Raw genomic sequence first — 23,634 nt, forward strand, 5'->3', positions numbered from 1 at the left:
AATCAGGTATCTCGCATGTTCTAACTCTCTCCTGACTGACAGACTTTATAGCGCTTCCCTGTCTCTTCCAAAACTTTTTGTATATTTTAATTACATCCTTGGAGGGATATTATAATATACAGTACATCCCTCCAGTCTCTCATCTCATCCCCTCTATGATGTGCTAGTGGGGATGAGGAGCACATTCAGCCACAGTCTAGACTCAACTCATCATATCATCATATTCACCGTATCCATTCATAATGTACTGTATATGTAGATGTAGATGTATAATGTGTAGATGTATAGACATCTCTTATTTTATGTTATTTAAAGTTTTATCTATTCTCATCTCTCTCTATCTGTACCACAACAGTGTCTCACTCTTACTGCTGTTGCTGCTACTACTATGTATCTGAATGTCCCCACGGGGAACAATAAAGGCTTATCCTATCTTATCTTATATCAGTACGCTTGTGCTACCATGCTGCAGCTACTGAACTTACAAGTGAGCAATTGTCTTACGCACATCTGAAAAGCACTGGAGCAAATTGTGAACTACAAATATACGCCTACCCCCACCATAAACAAAGAAACTATGGTAGGCCATGTTTAAAGGATACTTATGTAATTATGTAATTCTGGTCATTCATTGCCTGTCAAGAAACTGTGAACAAACCCTCAAGCTCCGAGTGCTGTGTGACGCAGTATGACGAGGTGCTCACACACACTCCAACTGCTTTCTTGCACTCGCAAACACATGAAATCACTTCAGTCAATAAATACTCCATGGTCATCCACGTCACTGATTAATGACTCCCACAGCTATTGATCTGATTCTGGGCACTGCTAGCCCCACACTAGTCTGGAACATACTGTATAACCACTTAAACCCCATAGTAGGCTATAGTTAGAGGGGACTCCCTCTTTCTTTGGTGTTTTGCCCAGGTGGGTGTGGTTATATGCCTAAAAATAACCTTAACCCTAACGCTAACCTCACAGAAACTATGCCTCAAACCGAAGCCCACCTGGGTGAAACACCGGGAAAAGAGAGAGTCTGATAGTTAAAGACAGGCTGACCATATCATGATGTAATTCCTAGTGAAACGGGCTGGGTCACTGGGTGAGTCTCAGCCAATGCAATGGGGCGGTGGGGAGATCAGACTGAGGGCGCAGATCTGCGCCAGGCTGGGTTGCCTACCAAGGGCTGTGTCAGTCATGGGGTGCAGCCATGACGACACAAGGAAGCTGTGGGGGGAAATAAAGTTTGTACGACAGATGGTGCAACTTTGTGCGTTTGTGGCGCTGCCTGTGGGCAGAAGTAATATTGCTCTATGAAGGCCTCTCAACATGCAATTCCAATTTGGGGATGATTGGGTGTTGTATTCAAGATATATGCAGTTTTTGTAAGAAATAGGCCCCACCCACAAATCTATGAATCTAATCACAGGCAAACTAGGCCATGTGGTGAACCATGAAAAAGTAATTTTTCAATGTCTTTTTGCAAAATATCCTGCAGTTTTTTGTCACAAGCCATGAATGTATATAAATGAATTACAAAACAACTACAATCTTATGGTGATTGTTTTTCTTATAAGTGTAATATATTATTATTAATATTCATTTGGACACAACACAATGAGCAAGGCAACAGCTTACAGACGTGTTTCCACAATCAGGGTGATTAGTCACACTTAAGTAAAGTCTGTGCGTAAAGCCGTCTTTTTGTTTCCACCCACATAGAAAAAAACACAAGGACATTCAAGACGATTATCTCTGGTACATAGCGTTAGAAGGAGTTCTCCTTAACACTGTTACTTTTCAGTAATTGCTGTGCAGAGATGTAACATCCATTGTGACCATAAATACATCACCAATATTTTCTTGAGTACATGTGTGGTGACTTGTATATAGGATGGAAGGGCAAAGACAAACGGTTTGATAAAGTGGTCAATATATGAGAAGCTGGTTCAGAAATGGAATCTATCCCACTGATAATGGGTCGGCCTGGAGGATTAACTGCATTTTTGTGTATTTTAGGCAACATGTAGAATCTTAGAACTGGTTTTGAACAGAAAATCTAACTCTTTTCTGTGATCCCCTTTCTCTCAACAGCATTGTTCAAAATGTCTGTTAATTCACGTTTCATGTACTCCACATGATTACAGAGGTGCATAATAGTCAAGATTGTGTAGTTGATTGTGGGCTTCACTTACATATTGATCTCTGCCCCAGATGACCACAGCACCACCCTTGTCGGCTCTCTTTATTATGATGTCCTCGTTGTTGGAGATTTCTCACGGGGCTGTGTTCTCCTGTTTGGTGAGATTAAAGGTAGAAGGATTGATGGAGCTGTTTTTCCTTATCACCCACACAAAGTACCAGACACTTTCATAAAGGCGACAAAGAAAAGCAGACTCGGAGACAAGCAGCCATTTGTTTATAAAGATTATATTCAGACAGAGAGACTGAAGGTTACAGTATCACAGGTATGGTAGGCATCATCGGTCGTGTCTCTCTCTGACGCATAGCACGACAAGACTGGACTTTTACATGGCCCGTTATCAGTTAGGTAACATAAACAATGACATGATAGGATGTGACATAGATGAGTTTCCGGGCGAAGGTGGACTTCTTGAGGATGATGATGATGATGGTGATGATGGTAGATGATGAAGATGGTGTGACAGTTTATCTTTGGACAAACAGTGTCCAAATGTCTCAAACAACACGTTGACCTCGGATGTTTTACCGTTCGATTGAGCGACTCTACTTCACTGGACACTTTTTTTGTGAAAACAATTAAACAGGCATTACCGCCCCCAGACGGTGAGAGTGGCTGGTCGTACTTCCTCCACACTGAGTCTCAGCATAGGGGCACCACAGGGCTGTGTCCTCAGCCCCCTCCTGTACTCCCTGTACACCTACGACTGCGTGGCAACACAGACATCAAACCATGTTGTGAAGTTTGCTGACGACACGGCGGTGGTGAGATTGATCTCTGGCGGCAACAAGTCGGCCTGAGACGCCACACCATCAGGGACATCAGGGCACAATAGAGAGCCTCCTGACAAGCAGCTTCACGTCCCTGTACGGCAGCTGTACGGACAGAGACCGCAAGGCGCTGAGGAGGGTCGTTTGCGCTGCCAAGAACATCACTGAGTGTGAGCTGCTCAGTCTGGAGGACCTCTACACCCAGCGCTGCCTCAATAAATCCCTGAGGATCATGAAAGACCCCAACCACCCTCACAAAAGACTGTTCCCTCCTCTAAAATCCCGAAGGTTGAAGGGATACAAGATCCTCTCAGTGAACACTAGCAGGCCATCAGACTGTTAAATAACAGTGAAAAGTGACTGTGCAATAACTCTGTACTTTGCACTATATGCTCTTTCTTTTACTGATATTCTTGCCTTGTGTTTATTGTTTATTGAGTGTTTTAGGCTGTTTTATCATGTTTCTATTATCATGTTTTTATTGTATTGGAGCTTCCGAGCGGAGGTTTTTCCACATGTATGTACTTAAACAGTGTATAAGTGACAATAAAGTCAATCTGAATCTGAATTGTTGCTTATAGGGCAGAAAGTATATTTAGGTCTGAACTCCTTTTACAAGTCATTTATATGTGTACCTAACATATGAGACAGGTATTGGTGCACTAGTATACTCAAATGTGAATTTAAACTATATAGCAACGCTTAAAAAAACGCTTCAACTTGAGTGATTGGCATACATTAAAAATGTCAGAACCTATACTGTGTAATGAGAGGAAGAAAAATAAAAAAGAACACTTTGCCCCCAAATGGCAAAAATCTAAATGCTGCCCTGCACCCAAACTTTCAAATAATGCCAAAAATGTACAATACTAGATGCATTACATTTCAGAATGAATGCACAATATGGTATACTATACAATAATTATTACAATACAACAATGTTTCACAGCATTGTGTCATCAGTTGATGAAATCACCCACCACCCCATGTCAACAGCCCACCTCATCTCACCCCACCTCGTCCCACCCCATCTCACCCCACCTCGTCCCACCCCATCTCAACACAACTCACTTCACTCTCACTGCACCCTACCTCACTCCATCTCACCCCACCTGATCCTACCTCACCCCACCCCAGCTCACCTCGAGGTGGAAGGGGGGTCAGAAGGGCCAGAATGTACAGAATGTAGAACTATTTAGCGATCGATTTGTCGATCTCGCCGACCGCTGGTCTATTCCCCCCCCCCCCCCCCCCGCCCGGCACTGGTCTAGCACCCCACCGTTCCCATTGTGTTGTGCAATCGTTGTTGTTTATTGGCTGGATGCTTGCCTTGCCAGTTGCTCTCTCAACTCGACCAACTAGGTGCAAGACAAGCTAACACATAACAAATCGTTGTATGCTGGCTGTAGGTGTGAAAGAAGCAGATGCCCGCGGGGCTCAGGCTGCAAGAAAGTGCTGCGATGATAGACTGACTCACCAGGGATTAGATAAATATATGGGGGAACAAAGTTGTTCCCCCGTCAGTTAAAGTGAGCCGAGGGCACAACACAGACACAAAGCGCATCAAATTTTACCTCTGTGGAATCAAAGTGCACTGTGGCATATGTGATCATGGATTTCTTATTAATCGAGGTGAAAACATGCGATTTAATGTCATTGTCAATGTCTCTTATTGTAGGCTGCTACTACAGCTAGGTTAGATTTCATATGAACATCTCGCCTACTGTGTTAGAACAGCATTTTAGGTTTGTCGGGTCCATGAAATAATGGGTGCCGTCCCGGTGCGTCTTTCTTTTTCCGGCTCCACTCGGATCTCAGAACGAATTTCAGGGGTCCATTAGGGTTTGGGTCCATCATTTTGAACCCATGAAGAGCTATATGTATAATATCTAATCTAATATGTTCAATATTTATTCTGACTTCCTGATTACTAGGTGATCTTTATTGAAATGCAATGTTTCATTAGGTCTTCTAACTTTCACTATAGAGTAAGCTTGAATTTCCCTTAAATCTGAAAATTACTTTAACATTTAGGCCTACTACAGTATCTGGTCTTTATCCAGAGCTACTTAGTGGTAATTAAATTCTGAGGACTCTGGGTCTATAGCTACACCAAAACATACAATGAACGTCCTGACGTCACCGTCTAACACCCCCCCCCCCCCCACTAATGTCGGCGTGCCTGCCAGCAACACACTCTCGCGGGATCTAGCGCCAGTAAACTAAACATAGGACGTGGGCGAGATTTGCCGTCAGGTGCCGGCGCCCACTTGGGAGACCATTTGCAGGACTTATTATTACGTATTATTTCGCCTCTAATGGCTCCAATTGGGATGGTGGATCTTCCTAAATGAACTATCTTTGCCTACAGTTTAAGAGTTAAAGGCCAAAACATGAAGCAGCTTGTTATAGCGCTACCATGAGGCTGATTAAAAAAATTCTTGCTTAGCCTCCTGGGAGTGTGCCTGCAAAGTTTCATGCTGATGGGTTCAGAGGTGCTGGAGATTTGCTGTCTCACACACACGCACGCACACGCGCGCGCACGCACACACACACACACACACACACACACACACACACACACACACACACACACACACACACACACACACACACACACACACACACACACACACACACACACACATACACACTCACCTCTCTCTCTCGCACGCACGCACACACGCACGCGCACGCACACACACACACACACACACACACACACACACAGACACAGACACGCACACACACACACACACACACACACACACACACACACACACACACACACACACACACACACACACACACACACACACACACACACACACACGACACGCACACACACACACACACACGACACGCACACACACAAAGCCGGAAAACAACCACTGCCTCCGGCTGTTCTAGGGGAAGATAGTAGCAGATGTTTATTTGTGATAGCCTATACCTCATCCAGCAGGGTAATTGACAGACAGAGTGGATAAGGTGGAGCCTCGGTGACGTGGCAGCAGTGTTGCCAGGTCTGCTTATTATAAGCGACTTTGGGCTTGTTTTACCCATAAATTACCCATTCTTCAGAATTGGGACAAATTATGTCCAACCAAAACATTTCTAATTATTATTTATTATCACACACAAAGTTTGGTGAAAATATATTCTTAAAGGATTTATATATTCGTTGCTGTCCGGCAGAAACCAGCTAACTCCACCCCCCTTTGACCTCCAACCTCATTGTGAGCTTTGAGGTCCATTCAGCTGTCCTTATCAATGATGAACAAAACCTCCTAACTCCACTTTTTGTTTTGTTTTTGTCATTTCCTGAAAAATGAACATTTTGGAGTTTCTGCCCATTTTGGAGTTTCTGCCGAACAGCAGAGATATATGAATTACATGAGATTTATACAATGTTTTGGTCTGGTTTCCTTTTTCTTTTACATCTAAACTTGCACTGTGCCAGAAAATACCCTTGTCTAAGGATTCACAATTTCAATTTATTTTGTTTGTATTGTTAAAAGCATTAAAAAAAAAACTTGTGTATTGATATAGATGTAGGAATGTACTTGTATCAACTTTGGCAAAAGTACACAAATCTGGTACACAGCTAGGTCTCAGCTGGCACAAGCACAAATATTCAATCCGCAGACACAACCAAATTTGGAGGACCACGACATAATTTTTTTTAAGAACCACTGGTTTAAACAACATTATAGGAAACAAGCCCAAAATAAGCAACTAAACTATAAAAAAAACGCAAGCTGCAACTAACCATTTGTTACAAGCGACTTTACAGAAGAATAAGCCCAAAGTCGCTTAGAATAAGCGGACATGGCAACCCTAGACACAACTGCTACTGGACTTGGAGAGAGTCTGATTCATGTTTCTGTCTACTGTCCTGAGGATGTAGGAGAGCACCACGAATCTGCCGCGTACATAGTGTTGCCAGATTTTGTGATAGAAATAAGCAGCCAGGTCTATGAAAACAAAGATGCCACATGGGCACTTTATTGGCTGTTTGAAAATAGCAGATCTACAAACTCACAATGCGTCGCGAATGTGAGCTTGTAGATCTGGTATTTTCAAAAAGATCTTGAAAAGAAAAAGTGAAACATTTGGAATATATTTGAAAGTTAAAAAGAAAATTCAGATGGGGGGTCTGCAGAAAAAATACATTAATTTGGGCGTCCTTGACATGCAAATATTTGAGAACAAGCAACCTTACAGGAAAAACAAGCCCAAAGTCGCTTATAATAATCCGACATGGCAACACTGCTGACTGGTGTTGGAGTAGCCTCGCGTCACCAGACTTTCCACCTCAGTGTTGGAGAGAGTCTGATTCATGTTTCTTTCTGTCCTGACTGAGGATCGAAGCACACACCACCCAATCTGTAGGTGAATGATCAGTTGTCCTCCTCGGCTCCTCGTCGCGCTCTACTACCTCATCCATTCCATCTCTCTGTCCTTGACAGACCGTTTTGCCTCACAGACACTCTCCTCCTCCGGTAACTTTTGGGGTGATTTTACGCACACTTTTGCGCCTTTGGATCTTGCGCTGCTTCCCGGTCCCGGACGTTATCATCATGCACGTTTACGTCGCTGTGGTGCTGCTCTGTGGAGTCACTGGTGAGTTTACGTTGATTCATGATGTATGTATGTTTCACTTGGCCGTTGTATTGCTTCAGAGTATCATACTTGATTGAATAAAGTCACATTATGGCTGCAGTTGCCTTGTTGTTGGATACAGGATAGGTGGGCACTACTAGGGACATCTGGGCACCTCGATGTAAAATTGTCTATTAACTCTATTTTGTCCAAAAATACATACATATTTAAAAAATGGTGTTAATGTAAAGTATACATGATGTGAACATGCATGGTACACCATTATCAGACTTTAATTTTATCCTTCAACTTCTTGTTGATGCCCCAAATGACTGGATGTACAGGTTTTTTGTAGCAATTGTAGAAATGTTAGACCTTAATTGCCCAATGTTTAAGCATGTTCTAAATCATGTATACTTTACTTAAAACGTTTTCCAGATAAAAAAAAAACTTTTGGACAAAATAGCCAATTTTACATCAAGGTGCCCAGATGTCTTGTAGTGCCCACCTATCCTCTTACTCTTCAGGATATCATACTTGAATAAAGTCACATTATGCTGTGTTGCCATGTTTAGCTACAAACACTAAAAGTCTCATTTGTTTCAAAAAATTCACACAAAAAAATCACATTAAAACAATCAAAAATGTGAACAAACAATGCATTGTTTTTTTTTCTTCACATTTTTGAATGTGACGTGTTTTGGTGTGACATGTAGCCTACTGTATATGTTTATAGTGGTTAAACAGATTTTGATGCTATATTTAACAAATTTAGCTGGGGAGTGGGGACCCCCTGGAACACCTTCAAGTACCCCTGTGCGTCACTGAACCCCACTTTGAGAACCACTGCTATAATAAACCTATATTTACTAATTGTATGTATTTAGGTCATGCTGCTAACTGATGTAGATTTTTCTAACTGATGTAGATTTTGAATGCATTCCTAAAAAACTCCCCAAACACCTTAAAACCAGAACATTAGGCTGCTACTGACAGCTATATTTAGACTGTCAGATGATCTTCATGGTTTCTAAATAGGCTACTGCAATTAGCGAATTGGTCGCACTTGGAACAATATGGTCCAGGGGTAGCATATTGTTTAAAATGAGATGCTCAGCTTAGCCCCTGTAGGGGGATCCAGGGACATCCTCACTCATCTTAACATTTTTCTGAATTTAACGCATTAAATAGGTTGCATACATCTTAAGCACTCTGGGAGTAACTAAAGGAGATAAATGCCTATTCTGAAATTAGCATAAATGATCATACGCTCAGAATGTTCTATCAGTCTATATAGAACAGGAGTTCTCAAACATGTTCACGTGAAGGACCCCTAGTTTGATATATATTTGCCAGGGAGGGACCCCCATAAGAGAACATGTGTCAATTATTTTCCAGATTTCTTGAATATAACAGATTTATAAGGTCACCTTGCATCACTTTGCAACGCATTGCAAGCTTGTCGTTGTAGATCGACTATTTTCGAATAGCTGAAAATAGAGTGTTTAAACTGTTCCTCATTTTGCTGAGGGACCCCCTGGAACCCCCCTTTTTAACAGAGTAGACGTCATTTCCTGTATTTTGGTGCATTTTAACAGGGAGTTTGATGCCTGCCTGCTCTTGGCAGCACAGTAACAATCAATGGATAGACAGACACACGGAGGAGTTGGTCCCTAAATTATTAGACGTCGGTTGAATTAAGTTAATAAAAACTGACGTTATAAACTTGACTGGACAGAGAAAATTCCAGGGTACCCGGCATTTTGGATGCGTAGAACATAGAACATAATGTATTTACAATACTGTATACAGTACATATTCGTACAGTATGCATATACTTAAATTATACTTCAGATACAATAATTAAATTCCCTTCATCGCTCAAGAAGTGGATGCCTCAGTGGTGCATGAGTTCAGTTGATGCAGTTTTCCACTTGGGCTGATTTGATGGCTTGAGAAATGAGTGTGAAGAGCGTCATTTGCATGTGTCTCACGCTCATTGCATGAGAGTTGGCAGCTCTGCTATCTGTCTGTCTACCTGTGTCCCTTTTATGCCCATATATGGAGATCCCTGATGTCATCAGTATATGCCCATATATTGGAATGTCCATAAATGGCTATTTTGGTTGGATCGGCGGTTCTGGACAACTGAATATCCGAACTACTCGACGGCAGGCACCGCACTCCCTCAAGTCCTTGCCGCTAAACGCATCGAGTTTGAAGTCGCTCGGTCCCATATAAACATGACCATATATGGACATAGCGGTCGGTCTGTGGCTCTGGATAACCGGATCTCTGTATCTGTCAGTCCTTGTCCCTTTTATGACCATATATGGAGATCGCTGATGTCATCAATATATGCCCATATATGGGCATTTCCCCTTTTGTACCCACATATGGAGCTGACTAATTTGTTTAAAACATTTGATTCTGTGTCAAAAAATATTTGAATATTTAATTATATACTATATTTAATAAATATACCGTAATCTTTGTTTTTTTTACACAGAATCAAATGTTTTATGGTCTTGATTCACTAGGAGCCTGGATGGCTTGGTTCCAGGCTTAAAATAATTCATATAAATATTATCAGAAATCTCTGGGGAAATTAATGGGCTTTCCATCTGTGGCACCACAAAATGGCCAACACTGCTATGCCCTACGAGTCATGGTGACATGAGCGTGATGTCAGAGGTCCGCCCGCCGGCCGACCAGTGCTCCCTTAAGCCAATTTTAATATAAGGATTGTTGTCTATGTGGGTGTAGCTCTGCAATTGTTTGTGTGATTATACATTGTGTGTGTGTGCGTGTGTGTGTGTGTGTGTGTGTGTGTGTGTGTGCGTGTGTGTGTGTGTGTGTGTGTGTGTGTGTGTGTGTGTGTGTGTGTGTGTGTGTGTGTGTGTGTGTGTGTGTGTGTGTGCGTGTGCGTGTGTGTGTATATGTGCGCATATATTTCAAATTGTCTTCTTTGCTGTGAAGTGTACAGAGGCCGCTTGGGGTGATGTTGCAACTTGCACTATAAATACATGAAAACTGAACTGAACTGAACTGAGCATAATCCCCAGCCAATACATCAAGCTGCACATTCAGTATGGAAAACTGCATTAAAAAAGAACAACTCCTAGTCCTAAATAGTTGTAGTTATTAAAAAAGAAAACAAGCACTGTAAAAGCGTCTGCATGTATCACAATCTCATGAGATGTCATGTCTGTTTACCTTTAACTATATACCATACCTAGAGCCTTCAACCCCCTGACTGATGCTGGCAACAAACAATAGGCTACTACAACATTCGTACCTTGGTCAGAGTTCAAATACAAACAGGACTGACAATACATAAACACATCAGTTCTAACACACCAGATAAGTAATCCCAACTAGCACTTGAGTAATTCTTTCTTTCACATACGTACTTAATAAAAAATAAAAAAAAGTTTTATCTAACTTTAATTTTATAATGGAAGGCGATGGGGGCTCGGATGGGGCTGAAACTTTGCCCAAATTTGGAGTCATTATGCCATAGAACACATCACAAGCTGGCCACATAGTCAGAGATTGGAGATCCATGATTCGATTTGTTTTAGTGGACCAATTTCCCTTGTGCCTCCTCAGGTTGTTGCAGGTGTGTAGATGTATACTGAAATCTACAATGAGGGTTCTTGATATAGTTTGCTGCCCACTTAGGGGAGAGAAGACAAGAATTTCAAATAGAAACTTTGAAATCATAATCATGCTCTTGAATTTGCCCTGCCTTTGTGTTCCTCAGCATCGTTCAACATCTCAGAGGAGAAGGGCGTTTGCCCTCTTGGATATTTTCCCTGTGGGAACCTAACCATGTGTCTGCCGCAACTACTACATTGCAACGGTGTGGATGACTGTGGCAATCAGGCTGATGAGGAGAACTGTGGTGAGTCAGATCTTTTGTTTAGTCTAAATTATTTGTAGTAGCTATTTATGTTTTGGTGTTAGTTGGCATGTCATTATGGTTAACTTGTAGTTCTATGTCTAGACACTTGGTGGTGGGCATTTGATATGCACAGGGTGTGCACATAGGAATCACAGGCACACAGGTGTTTCAATTAGTGTGGACACAGAGTGAAGGGAAACACAGTGTTCCTACTTCCTACCAGACAGTAGACAGAGAAACAGAAAAATACGGAGTGAAGAAATACAAAAGAAACTGGGCTACAAGGACCAAGGTGCCAAGAGAGACAAAGTTAACTGGTACGTGTTGTTGCAGTATTCATGTGCAGCGCTTTAGAAGAACTACAGGAATATTCATAGGACTTTGTTTGTATATCTGCTTAGGACACTCCCTTTCCTGTGCCTGTGCAATGGCACAGTTCAGTTTTTTTCACTGACAAAAAAACAAAAGACAAGACAACAACAACAAAAAAACTAAAGACCCACTGCAGACTGCACCCACCCACACACACACACACACACACACACACACACACACACACACCTAGGTACAGTACAAGTCAAGTACCATCTTTATATTTGCCTCAAACACATATTCAATATCCCATTTAGTTACAAGGATGCAGTGATGGTAATAAAGATATAAAAGAACCCCATATTTTCCCATATGTCGCAGGTTTCCTCCTTAAATTGTGTAAGATCTTTTCAGGAGTACAATAGGAAGTTAATTCGTTCAACCAATGTCTCTGAGAAGGAGCGTTTTCAGATTTACAGTTTTGAAGGATATTTTTTTCCCCAGCTGTGCCAGCCAGCAAAATAAAGTATTTCTTATGATGGCTTAATGCAAGTTCCTGTGTGTCTCCCTAAATCCTAGTCCTAGGGTCGGGTACTATTTCAGACTCTTATATTTCTGAAGTTGTTCTAACAGTATATTTCCAAAACTCCTCCAAGCACGGACATCTCCACAGCATATGAAGTAAATCTCCATCAGAGATTTTGCATTTCTGGCAGTTCGGGGGAATCATTAAATATTTTGTGTACTATGTGGAGCATAGTAGGTTCTATTGAAAATGGTAAACTGCATTTGTCTGTTTAGTGGATATTAAGAAAGTCTGAGCATGTTATGCCAATCAATGTCATCATAGATGCACCACAAATCAGATTCCCATTTTTGCTTTACAGGCATAGTATTGTAGAGTGGTAGATTACTAATAATTATGTCATATATAGAAGATGTCAGGCTTTTAGTGGTAGAGCAGAGAAGATGTTTTTCAAATGGGGACTCTGATGAGTTACTACCAACCCAGTTTCTGATCTGAAAGTATTTGAATAGAAAATGATTTGGAAGGTTGAATTGTTCGGATAGTTGTTGGAAACTTGCAAAGTCATTGCAATATAGGTCATCGACTGTCTCAATTCCACTGCTAATCCATCTTCTCAGTGTTTTTTGTCCGAGTCGTGGGTAAGGAATTCTTGAGAGTTTTTCTGAGTAGTGAGATATTTAAACCAATGATGGAATGGGATTCGTGCCATGCATTGAAGGAGCATTGATTGGATATTGGAATTTTAATGAAAATCACCATTACACTATTAACAACAGTTCATTTAAGCAATGAATGACTAATGATGCCAAGGTAGAGGAATCAAACATCTGTACTGACACCACTGGTTCTACTGCATCACCACCCACCGACACTGCCAAAGTGCCTTTTTGAGCAACCCACAGAAGGCGTAAAGCTCCATGAGTCTCCACTGTGTAGGCAACCCATCTTTCTGACCTCTTGAAAGTATGCACCTTGTGGGAAGACCAAATTCAGAGGCTGTATGTAAACTAAGTAAGAGAGCCGTCTGACCCATTAGTCTGCCTAGCCCTAGACAATGAATGTGAATGTTAACACATTCTCAAAGCTGCAGCTTTGCTTTTAGGAAAGGGATGGATGCACTTACTTAAACAGCTTAAACCCTGTATACTTCGTTGACCTTCCCTCAGGGGTTTGGACTTAATTGGCCCCCTTCTCTTTTTTCCTCTATCTACACCAAAACTCTTCCCCGGAAATAGTCAGTGTTGTGTTGTGACACGTTGTGAGCTCATAGATCAATTTTTTTTGCCAAAGGTTTGCCTATTATGACATGCCCAGAATAGGGACACTAGGGTTCATGTGGTTATGTCCTTCCCACCATCTACATGTAAATGATTGTTTCCCAAACAGTTGGTCAGGTCCCATGTTAGGGTCATGGACCCATTTCTTATGGGTTGCGAGTAAATATCCTTTCATGTTTCATTTCCTACATTTAGTTTTTTATTATTGTTATTATTATTTCAAAAGATTTTCAAAACCTTTCCCACAAAAAATAATAATAATAACAAGTTCAAAATGTTCAAAAGAATCCCATGAATAAATAAAAGGCCTGAGAAATCCAATAAATAAAACTTAAATAAAACGTTCAGCTTGTGGATCGGCTATTTTCACTAGTTGGGGTCCCGGGAATACATAAAATTTCTCTTTTGTGTCTTGAGATAAAAAGTTTGGGAACCGCTGATCTAAATTGTGTTCGGCCTTATCTTTTCTGCTGTATGGTTTGTTAGTAGTCACAGTAGCATCTTTCGGAGCAATGATGCCTTTTCTCTTTACAGGCCAGCTATAGAGTACTGTATAAGTGTTAATGAGAAAGGGGTGCACCACCACGGAGCACATAATGATCTAAAAAATATGTTTGTTGTAACTTGTAGCAGCAGTGGATGGCAAAAATGATTTGATTTGCATAACAATGTTACATAATGATCAAGAACCAGGAGGCACGCCCCAGTAATAACACTAGCACTGTCTGATGCAGTAATGTCAAACTGCATCTTCACTCTGTCCCTCTGTGTCCAGTATGCGCGCACACATGCACATGTGTCTTGGGTGCGTGGGGCGTGTTGTGCATGCATGTTGTCACGTTACTGAGCGGTGTGTCTATCCGGTGCGTGCACATACGTTGCGTAATAGGTGCTGTGGTCTCTGTGTATGTGTGTGCGTGATAGTTTTATACAACTAGATTCTGACAAGTCCCGGAAAAGACGAGCTGTGATTGGCCAGTAGTCACTTTGAGTGGCAGTTGGGGCAAACGCTCGTCCCAAAACATGATTTACGATTTTGTGCCTAGTCGCAACGTTCGGCACGGCAACTCGCTCGCTTCAGCTCGCTCGGTGGTGCCTCTCGTGGCTCAAGTTCGCTTGAGACGGCGCGCCTCCGTCGCGGTCTAAAACTATAATTTTTATTGGCAAAAAAAAAAGGCTGCGGTTGTCAGAAAAAGAGTGCCGGCAGCGGTATTCGATCATGGGGGGTTGGGGTTGTTAGTCCAATGCTCAGCAAGGCACGCCAACCAGACCAGTAAAAAATTGGGGTTTTGGGCAACATTAGAATATGACAACGCCCCCACCGTCCCCTCTGGGGGCGGAGTCCTTGTTTTCTCGGTTTTGCATTCAGCCAATCGCAAGGCAGACAGGGCGGGGCTTGGTAGAATCTAGGTACCATTAAATAATACGCTATGTGCATTTGTGTCTCTCTGTTTGTGTTGCAGGCCAAGTGCATGTGTGATCGGCATAGGCGTGCCAGTCTATAATAATAATAATAAACTTTATTTATATAGCACCTTTCATGTCTGTGTGTCATACTATAGGTATCGTGGTCTCGTTGCGCCTGTCTGCGGTGTGATTGTCTTGTAATGTTAAAATGTAATTGCCCATTTTGTTTTCTGTAATGTAATGTTGTTTGGAAAAATAAAAATTCTATAAATATATTGTGAAGAAAAAAGGAAGCACAGGCACGTGATCTGACAAAGATGTAATCTGACATCGAAATGTTGTGTTTTTTTTTTGCCTTGCACTCTGTTCTATATTAAAGTAAAAGGCTCCAATCATCCAAATTGCTCCAGCACCTTTTTTATACAGGCACACAGGTGTTTCAATCAGTGTGGGCACAGAGTGAAGTGGAGCACACTGTTCCTACCAGACAGCAGACAGAGAAACAGAAAAAGACGGACAAGAGTGACGAAATTCAAAAGAAACTGGGTTAACTGGCAGGTGTTGTTGCAGTATTCATGTGCGGCACTTCAAAAGAACTACGGGAATATTGATTGGACTTTGTTTGTATCAGCGTAGTACACTCCCTTTCCTGTGCATGTAATTGGCGAGGTGGACATTGGAATTCTTATGAAAATCGCCGTTGCACTGACTGACATTTGGGATGCTACTAGTAGATCCCAAATGCTGGACATCCTCCTGTGGTGGATGAACTTCCACAGGAGGTATTATTACATTTTGGAAAACACAATTTAAAAAAAAATAAAAGCGTCCCAACAGGGACGCCCGGTTGAAAGTTATAGAAGGGAAATTATAGTGTGGTTGTCATGAAATCCCAACTAAGGCACACCTGGAACCACTGGATTACCTTGACCTCTGTTGTGCTGTTTCACTGAGTTCTTGGTAACTAAGTTATTTGGCTGAAAAAGTCACGTGTGAACAACGCAAAGAAGCAATCAGGAGGATGTTGAGTCAAACTGGGTCAGACGTACTTTGTACGTCATTGGAGTTCTCTGACCAAGGCAGAGAAGACAGTATGTGTGGTTAGATAAGATGCTCCATCAGTTCTTACAGTGTCAAGGGATGGAAATGGAGACCTTTAAGCCTGGTCAACAGACAAAGAAAAAAGTTAAAAAGCCTTTATTCAGATGACTATTTCATCATTGAAATTCTACCGTTCTACCGTGTTATGCTATATACGTAGTATGACGTGCGGATAAAAAAAAGAAAAGAAGCTCAATCAAGGTCAATGGATGAAATGGTTAGTAGAGGCCTACCTCTACTAATCATTTCATCCATTGACCACGTGCGAGCGTAACCACAACCACGCGCATGTCGAGCATATCGTATGCCCTCTGAAAAAAACCTAGAACACACCACTGGTTGCGACCGCACCTCGAGAAGATCCGTGCTACAGCCAATGAGAGCACAGTACCAGCCAGCCAGGTGGCTAGCGGAGGGTCGCTGGACATGACCGCGGCTCCTGTCTGCAACAAAACAAAAGAGCCAGCTTTTCAACACAAGCAGGTCCATTCAATTGCTTTTCCAGAGAGAGAGACAGAGAGAGAGAGAGCGAGAGAGAGAGAGAGAGTGGTGATTGATCACAGAGTGTGAGTGTGAGTGTGATCAACTCGTTTGAGTTGAACTAATATTGTGGCTTTTCCAACAATCTAAAACTAAAGCCACAGTTCTTGATCAGGGGGCAGGGGCTGTAGTCTCGTGTCTCGCTTTGTTACAATTAATCGCGGAGATCCAAGAAGTTGCATCAATCATCTCACTTTACTTTGCAGCGTCACATACAGCAGCAGATGCAGAGACTGCAAAACAATCAAATGACCAAACAGAGAGAGAGCATTTCTGCTGTATTATTATTTCTCTCTTTATTGCACTTGATGCACACACACGAGAGAGAGAAAGGGGGAGAGAGAGAGAAAGAGAGACTCGGCTCTGCTGTAGCCTACCCCGGCAGCCAGCCGTAGGGGAAATGATGTTCTCCTTTGATTGAATGTAGACGTAATATTCATATCTACAGTATGCAGGGCTCAACTCTCGGCGTGAATCCTGTGAAATATCTTGCAGTGTGTGATCCCTTGTCAGCGATCAATCGTATAGTGTGAAAACCACAACGATATTAGACTGCGGAAAAACCTGCAAGGAGGGTTTAAAAATCCATCAAGGTAGAATGAGATGTTTTCTGTTCAGCGGCAACGACGACACAACGCACAGAGGAATGCTCACTTCTGGTCAGACGATGGAGGAGCCAGGCCTGTAAGCAACCCACAGTGCCCAGAGCCTCCTAGAGTCGCCAACCTGCTGCTAACATCTCACCAGCCACCCTAAGCCCCTGAGAGACAGTGGGGGCAGTAGCATGCCACTTGGACGCAGGCCGGGGTCTGATCAGCCTCGGTCGCCGGTCGGGCGACCGGCGACCGAGGCTGATCACACCCAGATCACACCCAGTGACTCCAGGAAACAACTGATGATGTGTCCAAGTTTGTGCATCAGCAGATGTATTGTATTAACTTATGACAGCCGATTTGCATCAGCAGATGTATTGTATTAACTTATGACAGCTGATTTAAAAAAGAGACTTGTGTAGTGTGAAATGCTTAACGATCTGACGACTCCGACGACTAAATGTACTAAAATTCGTACTGTGTGTAGCTGCCTGGGAGTAGCCAGCCACCATATATGGAGAATGTGCAATGGTTACAATGTACACACAAGTGGCACACAATTTAGTACATACTATATGTAGTAAGGTCATATGCAAGATAAGTATTATTAAAGATATTATTCCACAGAAGATTGTGGTTGTGTGGTCATACAGAATGTATTTGTAAATCTTGAGGATGAGATAAGTGCTTTGTCCAATTCTTTCTATTTGAAATGTTCCGACTCCTTCTGTGTCTTCTTAAGAAGAAAATCATCTATTATTTAATATTGTTTGTCCAGCTCACACTAGACCACATGATCAACTGATGAACAGTGCATCTCAGGCTGACCTGTAGGTCATAGATGGGCTTGAAGGTTTGCACATGGAAATGCAGTATTGTGATTATACTTCTAAATTATCTTAAATCTTATATTTCCCATTCCCATTTTTTTAAATAATAGTCAATGTTTGTTACTGCAGACTGTTGCATGTTTGTGTTTTCGGCTTTGCACCTGTCAGACTTTGAGACCTCGAGTTAAGTGCAGTTCCTTTTATTTATTTATTTTTCCATTGATTTGAACATTTTGGAAACCGACTCACAACATATTGATCAGTTGAGCAGGAAGTGCTATTTGAATGTCATTTCAAACGGACGATTCAACAAGCTTTGAGGTTTGTTGTCCAACGTGGCTATTGGGTAGTAAATATGCACACAGACAGTATGACAGCAGGGGAGGGGATAATGAATGCATCAGGTTTCAGGCAGAGCAACATCCACATTAAATGCTGGCATCCTATCCCCATGACCCTCATCCCTCTTTTGCATTACAAAGGCAACTTACTGTTACAGCCGGAAATCCAGGGGAGGGTGGCACGACCCCACATCTTGGCAAAAGAATAATTGTCCAACCAAATATATCATTATGCACATGGCAGTTCTATGATCCACTCTAGCCCTCAGATGCTGCACATGAATGCAGGTACAGTCAGTGTGTGGGAGCTGGGAGGGGAGGGGAGGGGGGGACGGGACGGGACTGACTTTCAGTAAGAAGTTAAAGGAATAAGGACATGTACTAAAATACATTATCTTACTGTATTGTGGTCTCATTACAAAAGCTAAATTGTCACTAGGGGACTTTGAAGCACCTGTGTGCCAATCAGGAAGGAAACTGACAATGGCCAAGCAAACACCACGGAATGTGCTTGGGCTAGCTATGCAAATTCAGCTATTGTGGGAAGCAAGCAATCTAAACGGACTACTTCAGACTACTTCAGACTACAACAGACGTTGGCAAAAATTGGCATTTAGTTCAGCACAAACTGTCGGCCGCAGCGCACATTGTTGTGCAAATGCATTAACACTGGCAGGCTGGCCTGTTGGTGTTGCCAGGTCTGATTATTATAAGTGACTTGGGGCTTGTTTTCCTGTAAAGTCGCTTGTAAATATTCATAGTTGCTGGTTGCTTTTTTTGGGGCTTGTTTCTGAAGTGTAGTTGCTTATTTGGGTTTGCTTTCAAGATTATTTTTGAAAATAGCTGATATAATAGGGCTCAAGTGGTGAAACTGGTCGCTTCTTTTGGGCTTGTTTTCATAGACCTGGTCGCTTGTTTCACTCACAGAATCTGGCAACACTGAAGCCGGCTCGGACCAAAGTTTTTACCCCCCTCTCTCCCCCCTCTTCACTACCCCACGGCTCTACCAGTCGGCCCAAAGACTGAACAAACTCGGTTTCTCTGGGTCGGGTCGATAAAGGTCCGAACCGACCGAACGACGCTACCCGACAACAATTTGTCGGCAGCAGATGCTTTCCAACGCTTTCCGGCGCTGAGTCGGCCCAAAATCCATGTGGTGGAGAGCTGCCTTGAAAGGAAAGCACAAACTATATTAATGAAAAGTTACACCATTACACTATTTACCGTTACGTTGTGTAATTAGGGAATTCATACAGCTGTCACTGCAATCTGTTGCAATCACATTTGTTTGCTGACCTGGTATATCGAAGCCCATTATAGATGATAGAATACAATAGATGATAGAGAAGCCCATCTACTACTGTAAATAACACACTGTGTGTGTGTGTGTCTGTCTGTCTGTCTGTCTGTCTGTCTGTCTGGCTCAATAAAAGGCCGGTCACAGTGCACACCTCTACGTGCATGACATCATCAAAACGAACCACCTCTATGCAATACAAACGGTCTGCACAACAAGGTAATGCCTGGTGAAGTGAAAGGCAATGTTATGTCAGACTGGATGTTGGAATTGGAACACTGACTGGAACACTGACTTCTCACAGCCCAGAGAGTGACAGACAGTTGATCTCCACTAACATACACAGAGGATATTTTTTATTGCTTTATTTCTCTGCAGAAAATATCAAATGCAGTACCTACAGACCCCACAAAGCTGACACTTTGTAATATATACTATTGACTGGGTTGAGGGGTTTAAATTCACTGAGTAGTGCTGGATAGGTTGAGATCACAATTTCAACCTCCATGGCAGACATTCTGTCTGGCAATGTGACCTTGTGCAAGTCAGCAAAAACACCTGCTGCTAACTCAGTTGAAGTTTTTCTGGAGGCATAACTGACCAAAGTAAAAGGGTTCCTAAGCAGGTCCATGCATACTCAAAGTCTTGCCATTCCTGGTGCATGAGTAGAGAGATGGGGTTGAATCTTGGATAGGGAAATGCAGTGCTATCTTAAATCTTAACTGTCACATATTCTATATGTTCTAACCCGTTCAATCCAGGAACGCATACCGTGTCATTTTAGATTTTAGCTATAACCATTATTTTATACTTTGGCTATTCAGAAATAGCAGATATACAAGCTCAGTGTGGCGTTACGAGCTTGTAGATCTGCTATTTTTGATTTTTGTTTTAAATTTGTGCAAATGTTTTAATATATAGTTTTTGTAAGCAAACATTTGTAAAATGTTTTGTTCCAAGGACCTCCAAGCAAAGATTTGAGTTAAAAATGTTAGCTTTCAAAAATGCAATGAGTTTTCAAAAATAGCAGATCTACAAGCTCATAGTGCGGCACTTGGTGCCGCGCTATGAGCTTGTATCTCTGCTATTTTTGAATAGCCAAAGAAATCTAAAATGACAGAGATTTTAATGGGTTAAGCAGTGTAGGTGAACCTTTTTTTTAAAGATGCAAGAGCCTGGTTGCACCTGCTGTGCGTAAGTCATTGCTAAGTCTAATTGTCACAGAAGTATTTTATAAGTTGAGATTTACACATTACTGCATTATGATGGCTTAGTTGTTACTAAATGGGGCATCAGTGGCCCAAGGAGGTAGCACGGTCAGCCGCGAGTTGCAAGTTTGATCCCTGGCTTCTGGTCGCAGGTTGGTGCCTTGCATGGTTGCCTCCGCCTTTCGGTGTGTGAATGTGTACCGCATAAAGTCATAATGTGCAACAGTGTTCAGTTATGCCATTGTGGTGTGTGAGAGTGGAAGAATGTGTGCAGGTGCACTCCTTTTCAGCGCTATATAACAACATTCAATCTGTCATCACAGTTTTTGAAACCCTTTAAGATTTTTCTGATAAGCTATAACTAACAAGATAAGCTGATAGCAATAATATAAGGTAGTATTCCTTGTTTAACCATGCCAGTTGGGCAGATTAACTGACCCAATAATTGTACTGTAGATGGTATAATGTTAGTTTATAACTGCATACATAATTTATTATATTCAAAACAGTGTAAAATATTCATGTCAAATAGGCAGTTTAATAGGTCACTGTGGTCTGATTGGAACTGATAATAATTTGGCTGGATTAATGAGAAATCACATCCAATATAAACACCTGGATGTGAATCTCCAGGGTGAGTGTTATGCTGGAGCCTGGAGTCAGTTAAACACTAGATTCTGCTAACAGCAGCAAAAACAGGGTTCCCAGATTGGTCAAACGCAAGCCTGTATTACCTTGTTAACACCTCATTGCCCGCCGGCACTGTGATGTTGATCAATGAGAAAACTGTCCAGAACAAAACCGGACAGGGAACAGGACTGGAGGAAAACCTTGACTGGCAGGGGTGTAACAGACAGGGCAACGTACTGGACTGGTTGGTGCAAGGTGAGACAGAGACAACAACAGGCAGTCAAGAACACACGCAAATACAGAGAGACCATTAACTAGGGCAGCGACTCTCAAACTATGGGTCGTGACCCAAAGTGGGGTCGCGGGAAGGTGCCGTTGGGGTCGCGCATTGGCAACCGAAAAACACACGATTTTTGTTTATCAAGAAACGGAAAAAAGTGGGGTCGTCGTGACCAGCGTGAAGAGGCTGTCAAAGACAGCCACCTGACTCCTCATACACACATACAGCTTCAACCGGCCGGGAACCAACAGCAACACAGGAAAGACAACACACACACAAGTCCTTGCAGAGAGGCACACTGAACTGATTTAGCTGTTCATAAACTATATAGTTATATAGCGGGAATGAAGTTCAATATGAGCGGGTGCCGGGAGGCTTAAAATAGTTTTTGTAACTCAGAGAGCGAGAGGGTACAATTACATGGACCATGGGTCCATTTTGGTTATTTTTTTAAATAAATAAAAAATCCATTATTATTATTATTATTTACCCTCTCAGAGTTAAATTGGAGCTGGAGGGGTCACTGACTGTGTAAATTTGATCTGTTGTAGCCTAAAAAACACAATAAGCCCCCGAAACTGCATTTGAGTCAACAAACCGTTAAATTTTCAGATCGTAATGTAACATCACCGAGCGGGGAGGTCATGCTCACAGACTCCCCGACCAGTTACCAACAGCTGCCGACCGGGATGGATAAAAAACAAAACTTTCTTGCACCACATTTAAAATAAGATTCTGTAACTTATTTGAATATGATAACCATTTTGGATTTTATATACTGAGATTTTACCTTATAATTAGATCGAAGTGTGCTCAATTCAGAATGTTTTGGCTTTGTCTTTCCTGCCACCACATTTAACATTCTGTAACTTATTTAAATATTATAAGCATTTTAAAGGGCTTTGATATAGAGATTTGGCCTCATAATTAGCTAAACATTCTTTTGCTACTTTTGTGTCCATCTATCCATCCATCCATCCATCCATCTTTAACTGCTTATCCGGAATTGGGGCAACAGTTCCAGCAGAGAGCTCCAGACCTCCCTTTCCCGAGCAACATTAGCCATTTCCTCCAGGGGGATCCCGAGGCGTTCCAAGGCCAGTGTGGAGATATAATCCCCCCAAAAACATAGGGCGTTAATTTATGGAAAGAGTAAAAAAAGGTCTATGGAGCACCGCATTGAGTAGTAATAGTTTGGAGGAGGGCTGTACATGTACTGTTTGTCTTAATGCCACATTCTGAGTAAAATGTTTTGTATGTAAGTTGATGGCAGTGGAGTTCTCCACTGCTTGGTGGTTGATTACCGTTTCTAATCGCAAGCATTGATGCTTTCTAAAGCCCCAATTGCCAGCTTGCACACAGTTCATTTATTTATGGAGTGATGTGGGTGAGCACCCCACCCCCACCCCCCCATTACGCTTATGAAACGATATAAATCCCACTAAAGCACCTCTATTTTCAAACGTCCTCCCACGTCTTTGTCCATTCCCTCCAGTAATGCAGGAGTCTAATCTGGCAAATCCTTTCATATACTGTACAGTTCTATTATTTATGGTATAGGCCTATTTGTTGTTGCGTTGATGTGCATTCTGCCCAAGGTAGCATACACAGTATGAATGGACAGGATGTGATGAGTGAATACAGATAGTGAGATGTTTTTATATTGCCAACTAGAAACCCCTCCAGTGAATAGATCAATGGGGTAGATTGAAAGACCCCCCCCCCCCCCCCGCTGGTCCTGTAGTGAAACAGTACCCAGCAAGCACAGTCAGGACCCGGACCAATCAGTGACGTCTCGATTGGGGCT

At 42.2% G+C, this 23,634-nt stretch overlaps 1 protein-coding gene across 3 annotated transcripts in view; it reads left to right on the plus strand.

Annotated features, from left to right (window-relative positions):
• Positions 1–7,346: 7,346 nt before the first annotated feature.
• Positions 7,347–23,634, plus strand: part of rxfp1 (relaxin family peptide receptor 1) — an 82,386-nt gene continuing 66,098 nt past the window's right edge. For all 3 annotated transcript variants that reach the window (XM_080415706.1, XM_080415707.1, XM_080415708.1), the window contains exons 1-2: positions 7,347–7,596; positions 11,342–11,482. In XM_080415706.1, coding sequence (XP_080271832.1) covers positions 7,554–7,596; positions 11,342–11,482 — 184 coding nt within the window. In that variant the 5' untranslated portion in view covers positions 7,347–7,553. The remainder of the gene's footprint in view (positions 7,597–11,341; positions 11,483–23,634) is intronic.

The sequence above is a fragment of the Gymnoscopelus braueri genome (genome assembly GCF_963280865.1).
Source record: "Gymnoscopelus braueri genome assembly, chromosome: 20".
Classification (NCBI taxonomy): Eukaryota; Metazoa; Chordata; class Actinopteri; order Myctophiformes; family Myctophidae; genus Gymnoscopelus; species Gymnoscopelus braueri.